Source organism: Sapajus apella, unplaced genomic scaffold, assembly GCF_009761245.1.
Source record: "Sapajus apella isolate SASKATOON/1434 unplaced genomic scaffold, GSC_monkey_1.0 scaffold69, whole genome shotgun sequence".
NCBI lineage: Eukaryota > Metazoa > Chordata > Mammalia > Primates > Cebidae > Sapajus > Sapajus apella.
In genome coordinates, this window is record NW_022437009.1 from 6,563,188 (window position 1) to 6,579,302 (window position 16,115).

Sequence of the window (16,115 nt, forward strand, 5' to 3'; positions counted from 1 at the left end):
TAATTGTGGTAATGAATGTTTATATAAATGTATAACCTCATCAGTAACATGCCATATACAGAACTACTATATAAAAACTAGAATCCTATTTGGTATAGCAAGATGCTCACTCTTTTGGAAGGCTATGGAATTGGGACCATCTGAGGAAACAGATTCAAGTCCCCCACTCCAAATTCATTTCTAAGTATATGTTCTTTGAGTGTAGTGCCCAGTGCCAAATATTTTAACTGTTATTTAATTGTTATATTCTGTAACTGTACTACATTAATATTTTACCTTTGGGCAAATTAAGATGAGAATTACAGCTACATGAGAATATAAAAATTATTTATGATAAAACTTTCAATAATTACTCGTATAATCTTATTCTCTGGTGCAAACAACATATAATTTTAGGTTGATCTAATACATGTGGTAATCAGCATCTCTATAAATATATTAATAGTGCTTTTCCATAAAAATGGTGTTTTTGTGAACTTAAATTTGTGCCAATTACTCTGAGGATCAATGATGTTTTCTTCTTATATCATTTAACTATATTGCCTGAACACGTCAAACCCAAACTCTAGAACTGAAAATATTTAGCTCAGATAATAATATGCTCCTACTCATGATGACAGTTCTAGAAATCCTCACTAAGCTGGACAATCTACCTAAAAGTTTTTTAAACAGCAAAGCAAAATACTCTTTATTCTTTACGTTTTTCATCATTCGTGATGAACTGTTTTTAATCCTCCTGCTCTTATAAAGCTAGAATTCAAATACACTATTCCTTTATCCAAGTCAAATAAAAATGAAGTGTCAGATTAAATCAGATTAAAAATCAACTGTCAGTTTTATGAAGAATATATATATATATATATATATATATATATATATATATTTTTTTTTTTTTTTTTTTTTTTTTGAGACAGAGTCTTGCTGTGTTGCCAGGCTGGAGTGCAGTGGTACAATCTTGGCTCACTGCAACCTCTGCCTCCTGAGTTCAAGCAATTCCCCTGCCTCAGCTTCCCAAATACCTGGGACTACAGGTGTGCACCACCATGTCCAGCTAATTTTTTGTATTTTTAGTAGAGATGGGGTTTCACCATGTTGGCCAGGATGGTCTTGATCTCCTGACCTTGTGTTCGACCCACCTCAGCCTTCCAAAGTGCTGGGATTATGGGCGTGAGCCACTGCACCTGGCCCTATGAAAAATATTTTTAAAGAAAGAAAAAGATTTAAATGAGTCTTCTGAAAAAGGTATGTAACCAAAATGAGGTTTAAAAACATCTTAGGCAATCCTCATGGTGTTAGGGCACATTAGAAGAGATAGAGACATTTGCTTACTCAATGAAGTAGATCATCCCTGTGTCAGTGTAGGCCATTTCCCAGTTTTTGGGCAGTGGTTCCAGAGTCTCATCTCTCATCATATAATTTCTAAAGTCCATGGAGCTATTTGTTTGATTGTAACTCGGAACAGTCTTCATCCAGTCAGATGACTCAGAATGTCTCTCTCTGTTTTCTGCCATTGTTCAAAATAGAACAGTGTGAAAAGTAGGTAAAGTTACATTCTTCTTCAAACAGTACCTTTCACTTACAAAAAAAATTCCAAATATGTAAATATTGCAAATTTCTTGTCTATTATGTCCACATTCTGCTATAAATTTTAAAATAACAAACATATTCAACTCTTTTCCTCTACTAATTGACAACTCTGTGTAGCACCTCTGATGCTAGTCTGGGAAAGAAGCAAAAAACAACACTAGAATTAATTCAGTATAAATCTTAATAAGCCACAGCAGCTACAGCAGCACTAATGCAGTCCTTTCATGCGTCAGGCTCTATTTTAAGTGCTTTCTATATGCTAACTCATAATCATCACAGCAACCTTGTGAGTATCTATTATTACTATTCCTGTTTTATAGATTGAGAAAAATAAGGCGCAGAGAGGTTAACTTAACTTAGTCAAAAATACACTGCCAATAAATAGCAAAGCCATTATTTGAATCTAAATGGTCCATGCTCTTATGTGCAATACTAAGCTGACTTGTACATATTTAACACTGGCCTTCAAATAATAGTAATTTTTAAAAATTATACTCTAATAGAGTTCCTGTTGTTAAATATAATTCTCTGTTTAGTAATATTAAAATCCTTTTAGAGTCCCAAAGCCCATAATGTAGGTAAGAATACTAAAATTTGGGTACTGTCTAGCGAGTTCACAATTCTTGTACTTAAAACTTGTTTCTAAAACTTAAACGATGCTACGATCACTGTAACAACTTCAAATTCCAGGCAATGCCTCAGAATCAGAGAATCTGAGAGATCTTATATATCCTTAGATATCTTTCTCTACAGTATTTCAACTCCAACCATCCTTTATCTAACCATGCCCTACTGCTTACTACCTTTCACTATTCCTTATCTTCTACCCATTTCCCCATTGCCCTGCTAACCCGAATTAAATTCCACTATGAGCCACTATAATTATTCCCTTTTAAATATTCCTGATTCCTTTTCCCTCACCTAACTTCATAATACTTGCCTGGGTAAACCATAACTCTGCTTAAATCCTACTCTCCACCTACTCCATGTCAGCATATGCAGCTGAATACAAGCAATGCTGACAAGTTTACTTTAAATTCATGATCATTAACCTTCAGTGGGCATTTAATGATGCATAATGATCACAGTACATTTCTTTAGTCGATTCACTCGACACTCTCCAAGACAATTATTTCATACCTTCTTTCTCCTTAAATCATCCACTACTTTTCCCTTATCTTTAGTCTCATTTGATGACCTTGTGTCTTATTTCACTAAGAAATAGAAGTGAGCAGAAAAAAACGTCCACAAACTCCCACCATCACATCTACACAGCAACTGTGCCCATTGACTCCACCATCTGTTACTATGGAAGAACTGTTTGTACTCCTAGCTAGGGCTAACCCTCCAGTTATAAATTATATCCCATTCTCTCTTGCCTACAGCAATTTCACTCTCATTCCTGCATCACCAGTCTTCTCTATTAGATCATATCCATCCACATAAAAACATGTTCTCAGTTCTGCAAAAAGAAAATAATTCTCTTTACCCTTCGGCAGCCAAACTATTTCCCTCCTCTTTATACCAAACCACTTGAAATAGTTTATATTTGCTATATCCACTTCCACTCTTCCAGTTATCTCTGAACCTCACTCCAACAAGGCTTTTAAATACCTATCATTAAACTATTCTTATCAAGGTCATCAATAACCTACACATTGCTAAATCCAATGATTATTTCTCAGTTCCATCCTACTTGAGTTATCAGCAACATCTGATTACTTCTTCCTTGCAAATTCAATAACTTCCTAACTGCTATCCCTATTTTGCCCATGTCCTCCTTTTGCCTATTCGCAATAAGCCTGTTAAAAACTGTTGTACCATGTTACTCTTTGAATCAAAACCCAAAATCGTTTCTCATCTTAGAATAAAAGCCAAAATAATTACAATGACCTACAAGATCCTCTATGATATGCATTCCTCCCTCCTCATACCCATCATTATCTGACTGATCTTATTGGTTACTATTCTATTCTGTTGGCTTCCATCACTCTGCTCCAACTACATAGAATGCATTGTCCACATTGCATCCAACCACTCTGGTTTCCTTGCAATTGCCTGAATATTCAAGGTATGCTCCCATCTCAGGGCATGTAAACCTCCAGTTCTGTTTGTCTAAAATGTTCTTCTCCCAAATATTTTTACTTTACTCACTTCTTTCAAGTCTTTTCTTCCACTCTATCTAAAATTGCAAACCTTGGCCACCACATCTTACCACCTCTTGCTCTGCTTTATTTTTCTCTGTAGCACCATCTAACACACTATGTATATTATTCATTTAAGTTGGCCAGTTCTGTCTCTTCCATCAGAAAGTATAGTTCATGACGAGTTTTTGTCTATTTTGTTCACTGCTTTATTTCTAGCATTTAGAACAATGGCATTTAGTATTCTGGTAAGTGTTCACTATGCATTTGTTCAACAAATAAATGAATCAAACACATGATTTATTTTATATACAGAAAAAATGATAGAACTTAAAAGTACCTAATGTATACACCAATCTGGAGAGGAGTTACATTGTTGGGAAATAACCATGTTGGGGAGAAGCAAAAGCAAGTATATGATCTATAATACTTTTCTTAATATAGTTCCAAGCGATTGAATAAAGGAGTTTGCTTAATAGCCAATGACTTGGGAAGATGTTCTTTATATAAAACAATTTCTTAGAAAAAAATTATAATTATTACATAGCATGTTATTGTATGTGGCCATTTTAGCATTCTTTTCGGTTATTTCTTCAGCAAGATATAAAGTAATAAACATATAGGTGTACACAAATAAACCTTTACCTACTCTCTCCTCATTTCTACTCTCGCACAATTTTCTGATTTTTCAAAGCAGGGATTCAAAAGTGATACACAGGCCGGGCATGGTGGCTTACGTCTTGTCATCCCAGCACTTTGGGAGGCCGAGGCAGGCTGATTACCAGAGGCAAGGAGTTCGAGACCAGTCTGGCCAACATGGTGAAACCCTGTCTCTACTAAAAATATAAAAATTATCCAGGCAGGTGGCACATGCCTGTAATCCCAGCTACTCAGGAGGCTGAGACATGAGAATTGCTTGAGCCCGGGAGACAGAGATCGATTGCAGTGAGCCAAGATTGCACCACTGCACTCAAGCCTGAGCAACAGAGGGAGACTCTGTCTCAAAACAAACAAACAAACACCCAAAAGCAATACACAAAGCACATTTCCCCAACTTTGATTAGTTAACTAACAACTACAGTTCATACTTATTCAGGAAGTGAATTCTGTTTGTAGGCAGGTGCTTTGTATTTTTTCACTTAAGTGTCCTGCATATTTCCTATTACAAAGAAATATGTAATTCAATGTAAGTGTCCTATGGTATCTATACATAAGAGGTAGTATACGAACTGCCTGTCACATACCCTTGGACATAACTCCCTTTAAATATTAACATCAAGAATATATGATATCAGTTTAACAAGTCACTTACACAAAGCATAAACTATAGAGATTACAAACAAGTTTACCTCTAAAAGAACTGCAGTGATCACTGAAAGGCTCTGTATTAGGAAGTACAAAAAGAAAATTTTCTTTTCCCTTAAATTAAGAACATATAAATTCCCATATTGGGAAAGGTTCACGGTCTTCAATTCTACTGTTTAGCATTTTTAAATGTTAGCAGACTTAATTTTGTGGGATAGCAAAGCTGATATCAACATTAAAAGTCTCCACGGTATAATGATTTCCCTTAGTAATTCCTATAAATTAGATATGAATTCACCTAAACCTTTTAAAACCTGTTTTTAGTATTTACACTTGAATACATTGGGGTAATCCATTTAACATTAAACATACTATTTGGCATAACTACGTAAAAAGTTAGGACTATAAAACAGAATTCACACTCTGGAGTGGGAGATAATGAATGTATTAACTCAATAAACATAATATACATATAAACTTTTAATAATTGATAAAAGAAAAGATCAGGGGTGCTTTGAGAAAATGATAAGGAAATGTGTTCTGCCAATTTGAGAAATTCAGTTCCTATTACATGCCAGGCATTGTTTTTGATAGAAGAAATAGAACTGTAAACAAAAAAAAGCAAAACTCCAGCCCCATGAAATTTACATTCTAGTGTTCTGAATGGAATTTTTGCAATGAATACAACTGAATAAGCTCAGCTGTGATTCTATGGTTTCCTAGTTATACTCTCAGTTACAAGTCTAAGAACCCTCTAAGCAATCACCACATTAATTAGCACTACTCAAAAGAAGCAGATTCTTCACCACTGAATTTCTGTTGGTTTTACATTTAATGAAAGGAGTCATATTTGAAAATTTTCTTTGAGTGAATCCAAAATTTAAATTCAAAATATTACACGCAAACCTTTTAGATAATTTTTACCAGCAGACTTTTTCAAGCCCTATTTACTTTGTTTAGGCTGAAGTCTACATTCTAAAACATCCATATATTGTTTACATCCTGTAAAGAAAGACATAGGCCAATGAGATTCCCATATTCCAACATCAGAGGCGAATCTCAAATATTTTAGACAGCAAGGTAATGGCATATATTTATTACTAATGATAGCTGATCATTAATTTATCCAAATTGGAACAATTCACTGTAGCTTATAGAAATACACTTTGTTCCACATACAACCTTTACAAAAATGTTAAAACCCCATCACTTGCTCTCCATATGCTTTGTAAAAAAATTTAGTGCTTTTAATTCAACATGATAGTAAAATCAATCTAGAAGATCAGTTAGAAGTTGTTCATCTATCCATGGCATGTGTACACCTATGTAACAATCCTATATGACCTGAACATGTACCCCAGAACTTAAAGTACAATTAAAAAAAAAAAGAAGTTGTTAGTCTATTTACAAACCTGCGTTTCCACTGCCATTAATAGCTTCCTTGTCCTCATCTTCTTCCTCTTCAGGAAGAGAGCTATCCATTCTTTCCATCTTGCTGACAGATGTAGTTCGTTTTCTTTGAGATTCTGCATCAAAGTCATTATCAAAGAGGACTTGATCAACTGGATCAGGCTGAAAAGGGCTGGGTTCTGCTGGAGGCTTGGGAGTTCCATAGAAGTTTCCTGAAATGAGTGAAATAGCAGCTGAAAGTACTAATGTTGAAGTGAGTCAGAGCAATATAACCTAGCGTATGTATCTGCCCTGTTTTTCACAATAAAGATTTGAAACATCTACCGCAGGACTGGGAATGGTGGCTTACGCCTGTAATCCCAGCACTTTGGGAGACCGAGGTAGGTAAATCATTTGAGGTCAGGAGGTCAGCTTGGGCAACGTGGTGAAACCCATCTCTACTAAAAATACAAAAAATTAGCCAGGTGTGGTGGCACACACCTGTGAATCCCAGCTACTCGGGAGACTGAGGCAGGAAAATCACTTGAATCTGGGAGGCAGAGGTTGTAGGGAGCTGAGACTGCACCACTGCACTCCAGCCTGGGCAACAGAGCGAGACTCTACCTCAAAAAAAAAAAAAAAAGAAAAAAAAAGTTTAAATATCTACCATCGGCCAAAAGGGGACCAAAGCACTCACCTTAGGATAAGAGAGAGCAGAAAGAGAGGGAAGAACTAATTTCTCAAGTGCTCTTCACCATATATTATTTAATATTTTAATACTATTTGTTTAAGGCCAGGAAGTTGACTGTATGTATGTAGATTACTCATTCCTACAGGGATGTCTTACATGGCAATCCTATAGGGATTGCCTCACATGGGTTCTGAATTAGGACACAATTTGTGAATTTAAATTCACTGACACTGTCATATAAGACTAATTGGCATAAAAGGTGGGAGTAAATGAGGATAAAACTAACTGAGATAATCTTTTTCTGATGTGTAAGATAATGAATTATTTTGGTAAGATAAGGAAGTATGTGGGTAAAGGTTAAGCTAGGAACTAACCAGTTCATATAAAAATGTAGGCTGTTAACACAGTGAAACCCTGTCTCTACTAAAAACACAAAAATTAGCTGGGTGTGGTGGCGAGCGCCTGTAGTCCTAGCTACTCTGGAGGATGAGGCTGGAGAATCACTTGAACCTGGGAGGCAGAGGTTGCAGTGAGCCAAGATTGCACCACTGCACTCCAGCCCGGCGACAGAAAGAGACTCGGTCTTAAAAAAATAAAAATAAAAATAAAAAAGTAGGCTGTTTAAGTAAGGGTAATTTTTAAAAGTTTTTCTAGGCATTCTAATTATATTATTTTATCTGACAATTTATTGAACAAATAGAGACATTAGCAGGATAATTCAGTATTGGCTTAGTCTCAGGAAAGCAAGAAATACTTCAATTTTCTCTTGAGAATCTGTAATTTTTGCAGTAAAAATAAATGTTCCAGAAAAGAATGAAAACAACTGACTATCTTCTCAATTTGTCATGCAGTTCCCATTAGGCCGCCAAATACAATGGGAAAGCACTCAACAGGTCTTGCTTCATTAACAGTTTGTGGTTCCTACTATTTTTGACATTATATTAATCATTACGCTAATGTTAGATAGAGATACATATGATTAGAGAGTAAAATACTCATGATTTTTCTAAAATCACATTTTCTAATCAAACTCTTTGGCTCCTAAGGAAGTAATTAAGACACTCATTCACCTAAGGTAAATTAGTGAGGTAGATAATTGACTGTTTTCTCCTAGATGGAAAATAGCATAGGTTGTTCCCCATAATGCTGAGACAAATCTAGATATTACATTATTTAACTTAAATTGTGCATGTTTTGAGGCGGAAAACATTTAAGATGAATTCTTTGGAAGTCTGACTTTCAGCAGTAATTGCCATTAAAATAATGAAGACAAAACAATAAAATCAAACTAAAAAAAGTTTCAATGACATCCTGTCTCTCCCTACTCACCTACTCCTTTGTTTCCAAATCCATATTAGAAATGGAGTTGCTCCAATCATACAGATGAATGCATACATTTGTATGAGAACATACTAAACTTTCTGCAAACTCTCAGAAGTAAAGCAAAGAGCCAATGAAAAAACCAGTCACATTTCTCTGGGGCAGCCGGCACAGGAATACAACAAACAGATTTGGCTGGGGATTAGGAGGTTTGAGGATCTCTGTTTTGCATGAATTATGGCCATTAATCACAGTATCAAGGAAACTGGATATACCATGACAAAAATAAAAAGTCTACTTTTTCTAAATAAGGTAGTAGTATTACTAGAAACACATCTTACTGTGGTAATTATTATCCAACTTGAGAAAGTTTAACTTTTTTCTAAGGGGAAAATATAAAAATACAGGATATGATGACTGCCATCCATAATCACTGAAAAGATTTTAGGACTTCATAATAATTTTGGGAAGTTTCCTTGTTATAAAAGATAATTATGGGGCTTAGATTAAAAAAGAAAACTAGCATTGTTTATAAATAAATTAGATCTATTTTTCTTGAGTTGTTGGTAAGTATCAAGTTTTCAGATACAATAAGGTATGCAATTCCAAGGTTTGTGAACACTAACTACAGTTACTGACAGAGGAAGTTTTTCCTTGTTCTAGAGCTGTTTTGAAGTTTTTTTATTTTCTAAAGCCTTTTTCATTTTTACAGAACTGCCAACTATTTAATATTTCAAATGAATATAAAATTAGACTATAGTATCAGAACAGTATTAGAAATATCTATTTTATTTATAAAATTTACTTACATAAGTATAGGTACATGTTTTTATTTATTTATATACACATCATCTAGATACTATTGCTAGGTTGCTTTCAAATCTCACTTTTTTTCTCTTTAAGGATATATATATGGTTATATATAAATAAGGAGATATATATATATGGTTACATCTACAATTAAAGCCCTAACTTCCTGTCCCTATAGCCACTCCCTCCCTAAGCTGTCCTGAAGTTGTTATGTCTCTTTCCCCTGAATATACATCTAGGACATGTGTATGTGCATCTATAACATGCAAATACTATTGTTTTCATAAAAGCTTCAGAGAGTATTTTCCTAACATTTCACATACTTTTTCATAAATAGTATACTATTTATGAATGTGTATACTATTTATGAATGAATGTAGCTGCATTGTGAATGCAGCTACAAAAGAAGAAATGATGAGATCTGGCAAACGGATGTGAAATGTGAGAGAAAGGAGAAAGTAAATAATGATTTCACTGTTCCTGAGATCATGGTGCTGCTAAAAAGGATACTGTACGTACCCTTTTGTAACTTTCTTTTTATACAATTTTATACTTTTCGTACTTCATAAGACTTATTAATGTTGATACCTATAAATCTAGTCCATTCAACTGCTGTATAATAGTCCACTTTAATGAACAAATTAAAATGTATGCTATTCATTCTACTAAAGGAGAATTGTTTCCATTCTGTCACTGTTTCACACTATAATGAATATGTGTCTATATATGCGTATGAGCAATGGATTTTCTTGGGTAAATGTCTAGAGAGGACACTGCTAGTTCAGAGTTATGCTTATCTTCAAATTTACTAGCTACTGCTAAGATGCTCTCCAAAAGATTTATACCAGTTTATACTCTTGCCAGCAGTGTATAGGAGTTTCCATTTCTTGCAATTGTCAGACTGTAAAATTGTTGCCAATCTGATGGATGTGAAATGATGTATAACTATTATTTTGTCTTTTCTCTGAATTGAGTACATAGTAACTAATATGTAATATGCCACTTTGTCCATACCAACCTCTTATATTTAATGGAAAAAAAGGTAGAGTATTTTCATCATTTAAGGGCAGACGGCTTCTTAAAAAAACAAAAACAACTTCAAAAGCACTTCAATCTTGTTCATCACACTATTCCTAGATCCTCTTACAGTGCTTGGCACATAGTTGGTACTTAATAAATGATTGTTTAATGAATAAAACAGGAAAAAATGAATGAATAAATGAATCACGGGTGCTAAGCCCAGAAAAGGTAGTTAGGTTAAACTTAGCAGATGAAAGGAAATCACCGAAAGTTCTGAATAGGAGAAAGACACGATCAGAGCTGCTCCTGACGACTAGCATGGTAGCAATGGGCAGGGTGGAAGAAACTGGAACAAATGAGATCAACGGCAATAGTCCACACATGAGCTCTTCTAGTGGGCCTACAATGAGGTGGTGAAAGTGAAAGAAGGGCATTGTGAATGCAATTACAAAAAAAGAAATGATGAGATCTGGCAAATGGATGTGAAATGTGAGAGAAAGGAGAAAGTAAATAATGATCTCACTGTTCCTGAGATCATGGTGCTGCTAAACAGAGAAATGATGAAGAATTACTTTTTTGGATAGAACACAAATGCATATTTGGATATGCTGAATTCCAGATTGGATATTTATTGAACACTATCTTTAGGCACTGAAGATAATATCAAGTAAGACACACATGACCACTACTATCACAGAGCTCGTAAACAGGCAATTACAATAGCACGATAAAGCAATGATGGGCCATAGCATAGGGTGCTATGTAAGTGGTTAAGCTTGCCAGTGAAGAGCACGTTACATAAGGAGAAAAAAAGATCTAACAGAATCATTTAAAAATGGAAATTCATCTCAAATACATATTTCCTGGAATCAAGTAGGTAGAGAAAACAGACAAGAAAAGAAAACCAATTATTCTGTTTTTGTTGTTTTCTCCCCAAATTTCATATTCTCTTTTTTCCAGCATAGTCAAGGTACACATAAGTTTTTTAAAGTGGACAGATTTTGAATTCCCAACCACAGATAGAAAGCAATCAACAAATACTCATTGAGTTCACATGATGAATACGAATTACTATGAAATATATGAACTGGCCAGTTTGGCTGATTTTTAGTATCTTGTTCACAATCAACTTTAAAATACGATGGAAATTTTTTGCTTGTTATTTAATTAGTAAATTACAAGTCTCCCCATCAAAAGAAAATTTTCTCAAAAACAGAAAGGAAAGAAAATTTTTCAAAAAGTGGTACTTGATGATCAAATTCCCTTTGAAATAATTCCAGTCGTTCAGATAGTTTTTTGGGTGATGGTGGTGTTATTTGGGGACATACCATCATATGTTCCACTTTCTAACAATGCTCCACTCTCTTCCAGTGCTTTAAACTGCTCAACAGAAATGAAATTATAATCCACTCCTGGTACTTCCCCATCCCTGGGGGACCTTGTAGTGCCTAAGAAAAAAGAAAAAAAAGTAGGTTGTAAAGTACTTTTAAACTTACAAAATATTCAAAGAAATAGAATATTCAGTCTATAAAGAATACATAAGAAATACTTCATTCCCCTGCCCCAGCCTTATTAAGGTAAAATACCCAGATAAAATTGTATATATTTATAGCATACAACATGATGTTTTGATATACATGCACACCCTGTGAAAGATAGACTTATTTTAAAGTAGTTATACTATTTTTTCCATCTCTAGCATAAATGTAAACATTCTACTTGTCAGAGTCATAAAAGACAATAAATAATAATTTTTCTAAGTTCTTTTAATGAACTTTATTTTTAAACTTGGACAAACATTGTTTATAAAGTTACTTTATAAGTGAATAAAAAGCTTAAGATAGGTATTCCCATATGGCTTCTTAGCCATTATCCTCTTCAAGTAATTTTTAAAAATTAATCAGTAAGCAAACTGTTTCATAAAATTGACTATAGTAACAGATCATTAAATTGTAAAGTACAATCTTTCTTTCAGCTTCAAAGTACAAATTCAGGTTATGGCAGCACTGCTACATTTGAGTGAATTTTACTAAACAAGAATCACTTTTATAAACTGCTATTAGAAATGCCATTTCAAATACTACGGAATACAGAGAGATCCAGGATTTTCACTGGGAATAGAGTCTGGGATTTGGTTGCAAATCTAGGGCAAGAACACTTTCCTTCTCAAACCTGTTCCTCCACTTAGGTCCCTATTCAGTAAAGGCACTCCAAGTAAGAAATCGGAATCAGCCGTCTTGGGCTCCTCCCTCTACTCCACATCCAGTCACCAAATCTACCTCATAAGTATCTCTAAATACTTATTTTCATTCCCACAATCACCTAATTCATATCATTACCTAGGATGTGTATTGTTGGTATCCCCAGGTCAACCTTTACCTCTTCCCAGCTGTACTCCTCCTAGTACCCCCCTGCCAAACTGCAGCCAGTGACTTTTCTAAAACACAGTCTGAGGAAACAAACAAAATCTCTCTCTAAGCCCATCAATGGCTTCCCATGATCCTTAGTATAAAATCCAGATTCTGTAACAGCACATTTTATAAAACTCTTTGCAATCTGGCCCCTGGCTACCTCCCCAGCTTCTTTCTTGCCTCATTTCTTTCACATTTTAGGCTTTAGAATACTACATGTATTTTTCAATTCACTTAATATTCCTTTCACTCACATACGTCCAAGGCCATTGTTATGTCCCCAGAGGACTTCCTACTCCCTTTCCCACTCTACCTCAGCTAACTTCTACTCATCCTTCAGGTCCTGGCTTAGAAAGTTCCTTTAAAGACCCTTCCCTGATCTCTATCTGGGGTATGGTAACATGCAGAAACCATGTCGATTTAATTCAGAGTAACAGCCCCAAGTCCAGACACAGTGCAAAGATCACAGTAGGTGCTGAGCATACATAATTGTCAAATAAATTAAGCGAAATTTTAAACAAATGCATTTAGGACAGTGCCTGGCAATACACTCTTATTAACATTATAAGTCAGTTCATGGGAAACTCCTAATTCCTCCTACTGTTTTTAGTCATATTACATTCTATCATATTCTGTAACATGTAAAAAAAACCACAGAGATTATAACACATTAATGCTAATGATCTGAGAAAATAATGATTATGTCAACATTCTGTGCAACAAAGACTATACTGATTTTCTCCCTTATTTTTTAACCCAACTTTTTTCCTAAAAATAAGCATTTCATTATCTGTTTCATATCATGAGGATAAAAAATCTGGAAAACAGCTTTTTTCCCTTTCTTTTAATTTTTAATACATTTTTCCATTTTCAAATTTTTGTATTTCTCATATAATGACCAAAACTACATTGTTAGAGTCTCTGAGTCAACAGATTCTTAGCTCCATATTAAATAAAAGTTAACATTAGACAGTAAACTCAAGCCTGGGCAACATAGCAAAACCTCTTCTCTATAAAAAATTTTAAAAAATAGCCAGGTGTAGTGGTACACAGCAGTAGTCGTAGCTGCTCATGAGGCTGAGATGGGAAGATTGCTTGAGACCAGGAGTTCAAGGGGTTATCATTGCAACACCACTGCACTCCAGCCTTAGTGATGGAGAGAGAATCTGTCTCTTTAAAAAAAAAAAAAAGCGAGGTAGGGGAGATGATCCAAGATGGCTAAATAGGAACAGGTCTGGAGTGCAGTCCCAGGCGAGAACGCAGAGAGTGAGTGATCACCGCATTTCCAAACGAATTTTTACTTCCCACACCCCAGGAGATTCCTGGGTGGAAAAGCACCATGAGTCTCCAGCACGGCTGTTTCAGCCAGCGCAGTGGGACTCTGCACAAAAACTCACACAAATCTGGGTGCTGTTTCAACTGGCGTCTGGAATGCCAAGCAGGCAGAGTTGCCCATTCAATTGAAAAAAAGGGTGCTGAAACAGGGAATCAGGTGACTTGGCTCGGTGGGTCCCACCCCCACAAAGACCAGCAATCTGAAAGGATTGAGAGTTTCACAGCAAGCACAGCTGGACCAGGGACGGTCCAGCTGTGTGGGCGTAAGGGTGTCTACCATTACCAAGGCATCCACCACTAGCCTGAGGCAGTCCACCATTACGGAGGCAATCCACCATTACCAAGGCAATCTGCCATTACTGAGGCAGTCTGCCATTACAGAGGCAGTCCGCCATTACTGAGGCAGACTGCCATTACCGAGGCAGTTCTAAGTATACCCCTATAAACAAAACCACAAGGAAGTTCACACAGCAGCCGGGCAAGGCCCACGGCAGCTCAACAATGCCTCTGCTGTCAGACTGTGACTAGGCTACCCCCTCGCTGGACAAGGTATCTCTGAAAAAAGGCAGCAGCACATCAGGAACTTATAAATAAAGCCCTACCTTCCTGGGACAGAGTTCCTGGGAAAAAAAAGGCAGTTATGAGTTCCACTGCAGCAGACTTAAATGTACCTGCCCAGCAGCTCTGAATGGAAAAATGGAGCTCACAGCTCAGCGCTTGAGCTCCTATAAGGGACATACTGTCTCCTCAAGCAGCTCCCTGACCCCTATATATCCAAAGAGACACTTCATAAAGGAGAGCTCAGGCTGACATCTGGCAGGCATCCTTCTGGGACAAAGATAACAGAAGAAGAAACTGGCAGCAACCCTTACTGTTCTGCAGCCACTGCAGGTGATGTCCTGGCAAACATGGTCTGGAGTGGACCTCCAGCAGTCCTGCAGTAGAGGGGCCTCACTGTTAGAAGGAAAACTAAAAAACAGAAAGAAATAACTTCATCATCAACAAAAAGGATGTCCACTCAGAGACCCTATCCAAAAGTCACCAACTACAAATACTACAGGTAGATAAATCCACAAAGATGGGAAGAAACCAGCGCAAAAAGGACGAAAACACCCAAAACCACAATACCTCTCCTCCTCCAAGAGATCACAACTCCTCACCAGCAAGGACACAAGGCTGGATAGAGAATGAGTCTGATGAATTGACAGAAACAGGCTTAAGAAAGTGGATAATAACAAACTTCTCTGAGCTAAAAGAACATGTTCCAACCCAATGCAAAGAAACTAAGAACCCTGAAAAAGATTTGATGAAATGCAAATGAGAATAAACAGCTTAGAGAAAAATATAAATGAATTGATGGAGCTGAAAAACACAGCACGAGAACTTTGCAAAGCATACACGAGGTTCAATAGATGAATCGACCAAGCAGAAGAAAGGATATCAGAGATTGAAGATCAACTCAATTAAATAAAACAAGGCAAGATTAGAGAAAAAAGAGTAAAAAGAAATGAACAAAGCCTTCAAGAAATATGGGATTACGTGAAAAGACCTAATCTATGTTTGATAGGTGTACCTGAATGTGACAGAGATAATGAATCCAAGCTAGAAAACACTCTCCAGGATATTATCCAGGAGAATTTCCCCAACCTAGCAAGGCAGGCCAATATTCAAGTCCAGGAAACACAGAGAACACCACAAAGACATTCCTTAAGAAGAACAACCCCAAGGCACATAATTGTCAGATTCACCAGGGTTGAAATGAAGAGAAAAATGCTAAGGGCAGCCAGAGAGAAAGGTCGGGTTACCCACAAAGGGAAGCCCATCAGACTCACAGCGGATCTCTCAGCAGAAACCCTACAAGCCAGAAGAGAGTGGGGGCCAATATTCAACATCCTTAAAGAAAAGAACTTTCAACCAAGAATTTCATAACCAGCCAAACTAAGCTTCATAAGCGAAGGAGAAATAAAATCCTTTATGAACAAGCAATTGCTGAGAGACTTTGTCACCACCAGGCCTACCTTACAAGAGCTCCTGAAAGAACCACTAAACATAGAAAGGAACAACCAGTACCAGCCACTCCAAAAATGTACCAAATGGTAGGAG

The 16,115-nt window shown here is 36.2% G+C and overlaps 1 protein-coding gene across 2 annotated transcripts in view; it reads right to left on the reverse strand.

Annotated features, from left to right (window-relative positions):
* The window catches only part of MAGI3 (membrane associated guanylate kinase, WW and PDZ domain containing 3), a 283,654-nt gene that overhangs the window by 86,851 nt on the left and 180,688 nt on the right, over positions 1-16,115 (reverse strand). For both annotated transcript variants that reach the window (XM_032249723.1, XM_032249724.1), the window contains exons 3-5: positions 11,595-11,714; positions 6,449-6,658; positions 1,330-1,504 (exon numbers count right to left, since the gene is read on the reverse strand). In XM_032249723.1, the coding sequence (XP_032105614.1) occupies positions 1,330-1,504; positions 6,449-6,658; positions 11,595-11,714 (505 nt within the window). The remainder of the gene's footprint in view (positions 1-1,329; positions 1,505-6,448; positions 6,659-11,594; positions 11,715-16,115) is intronic.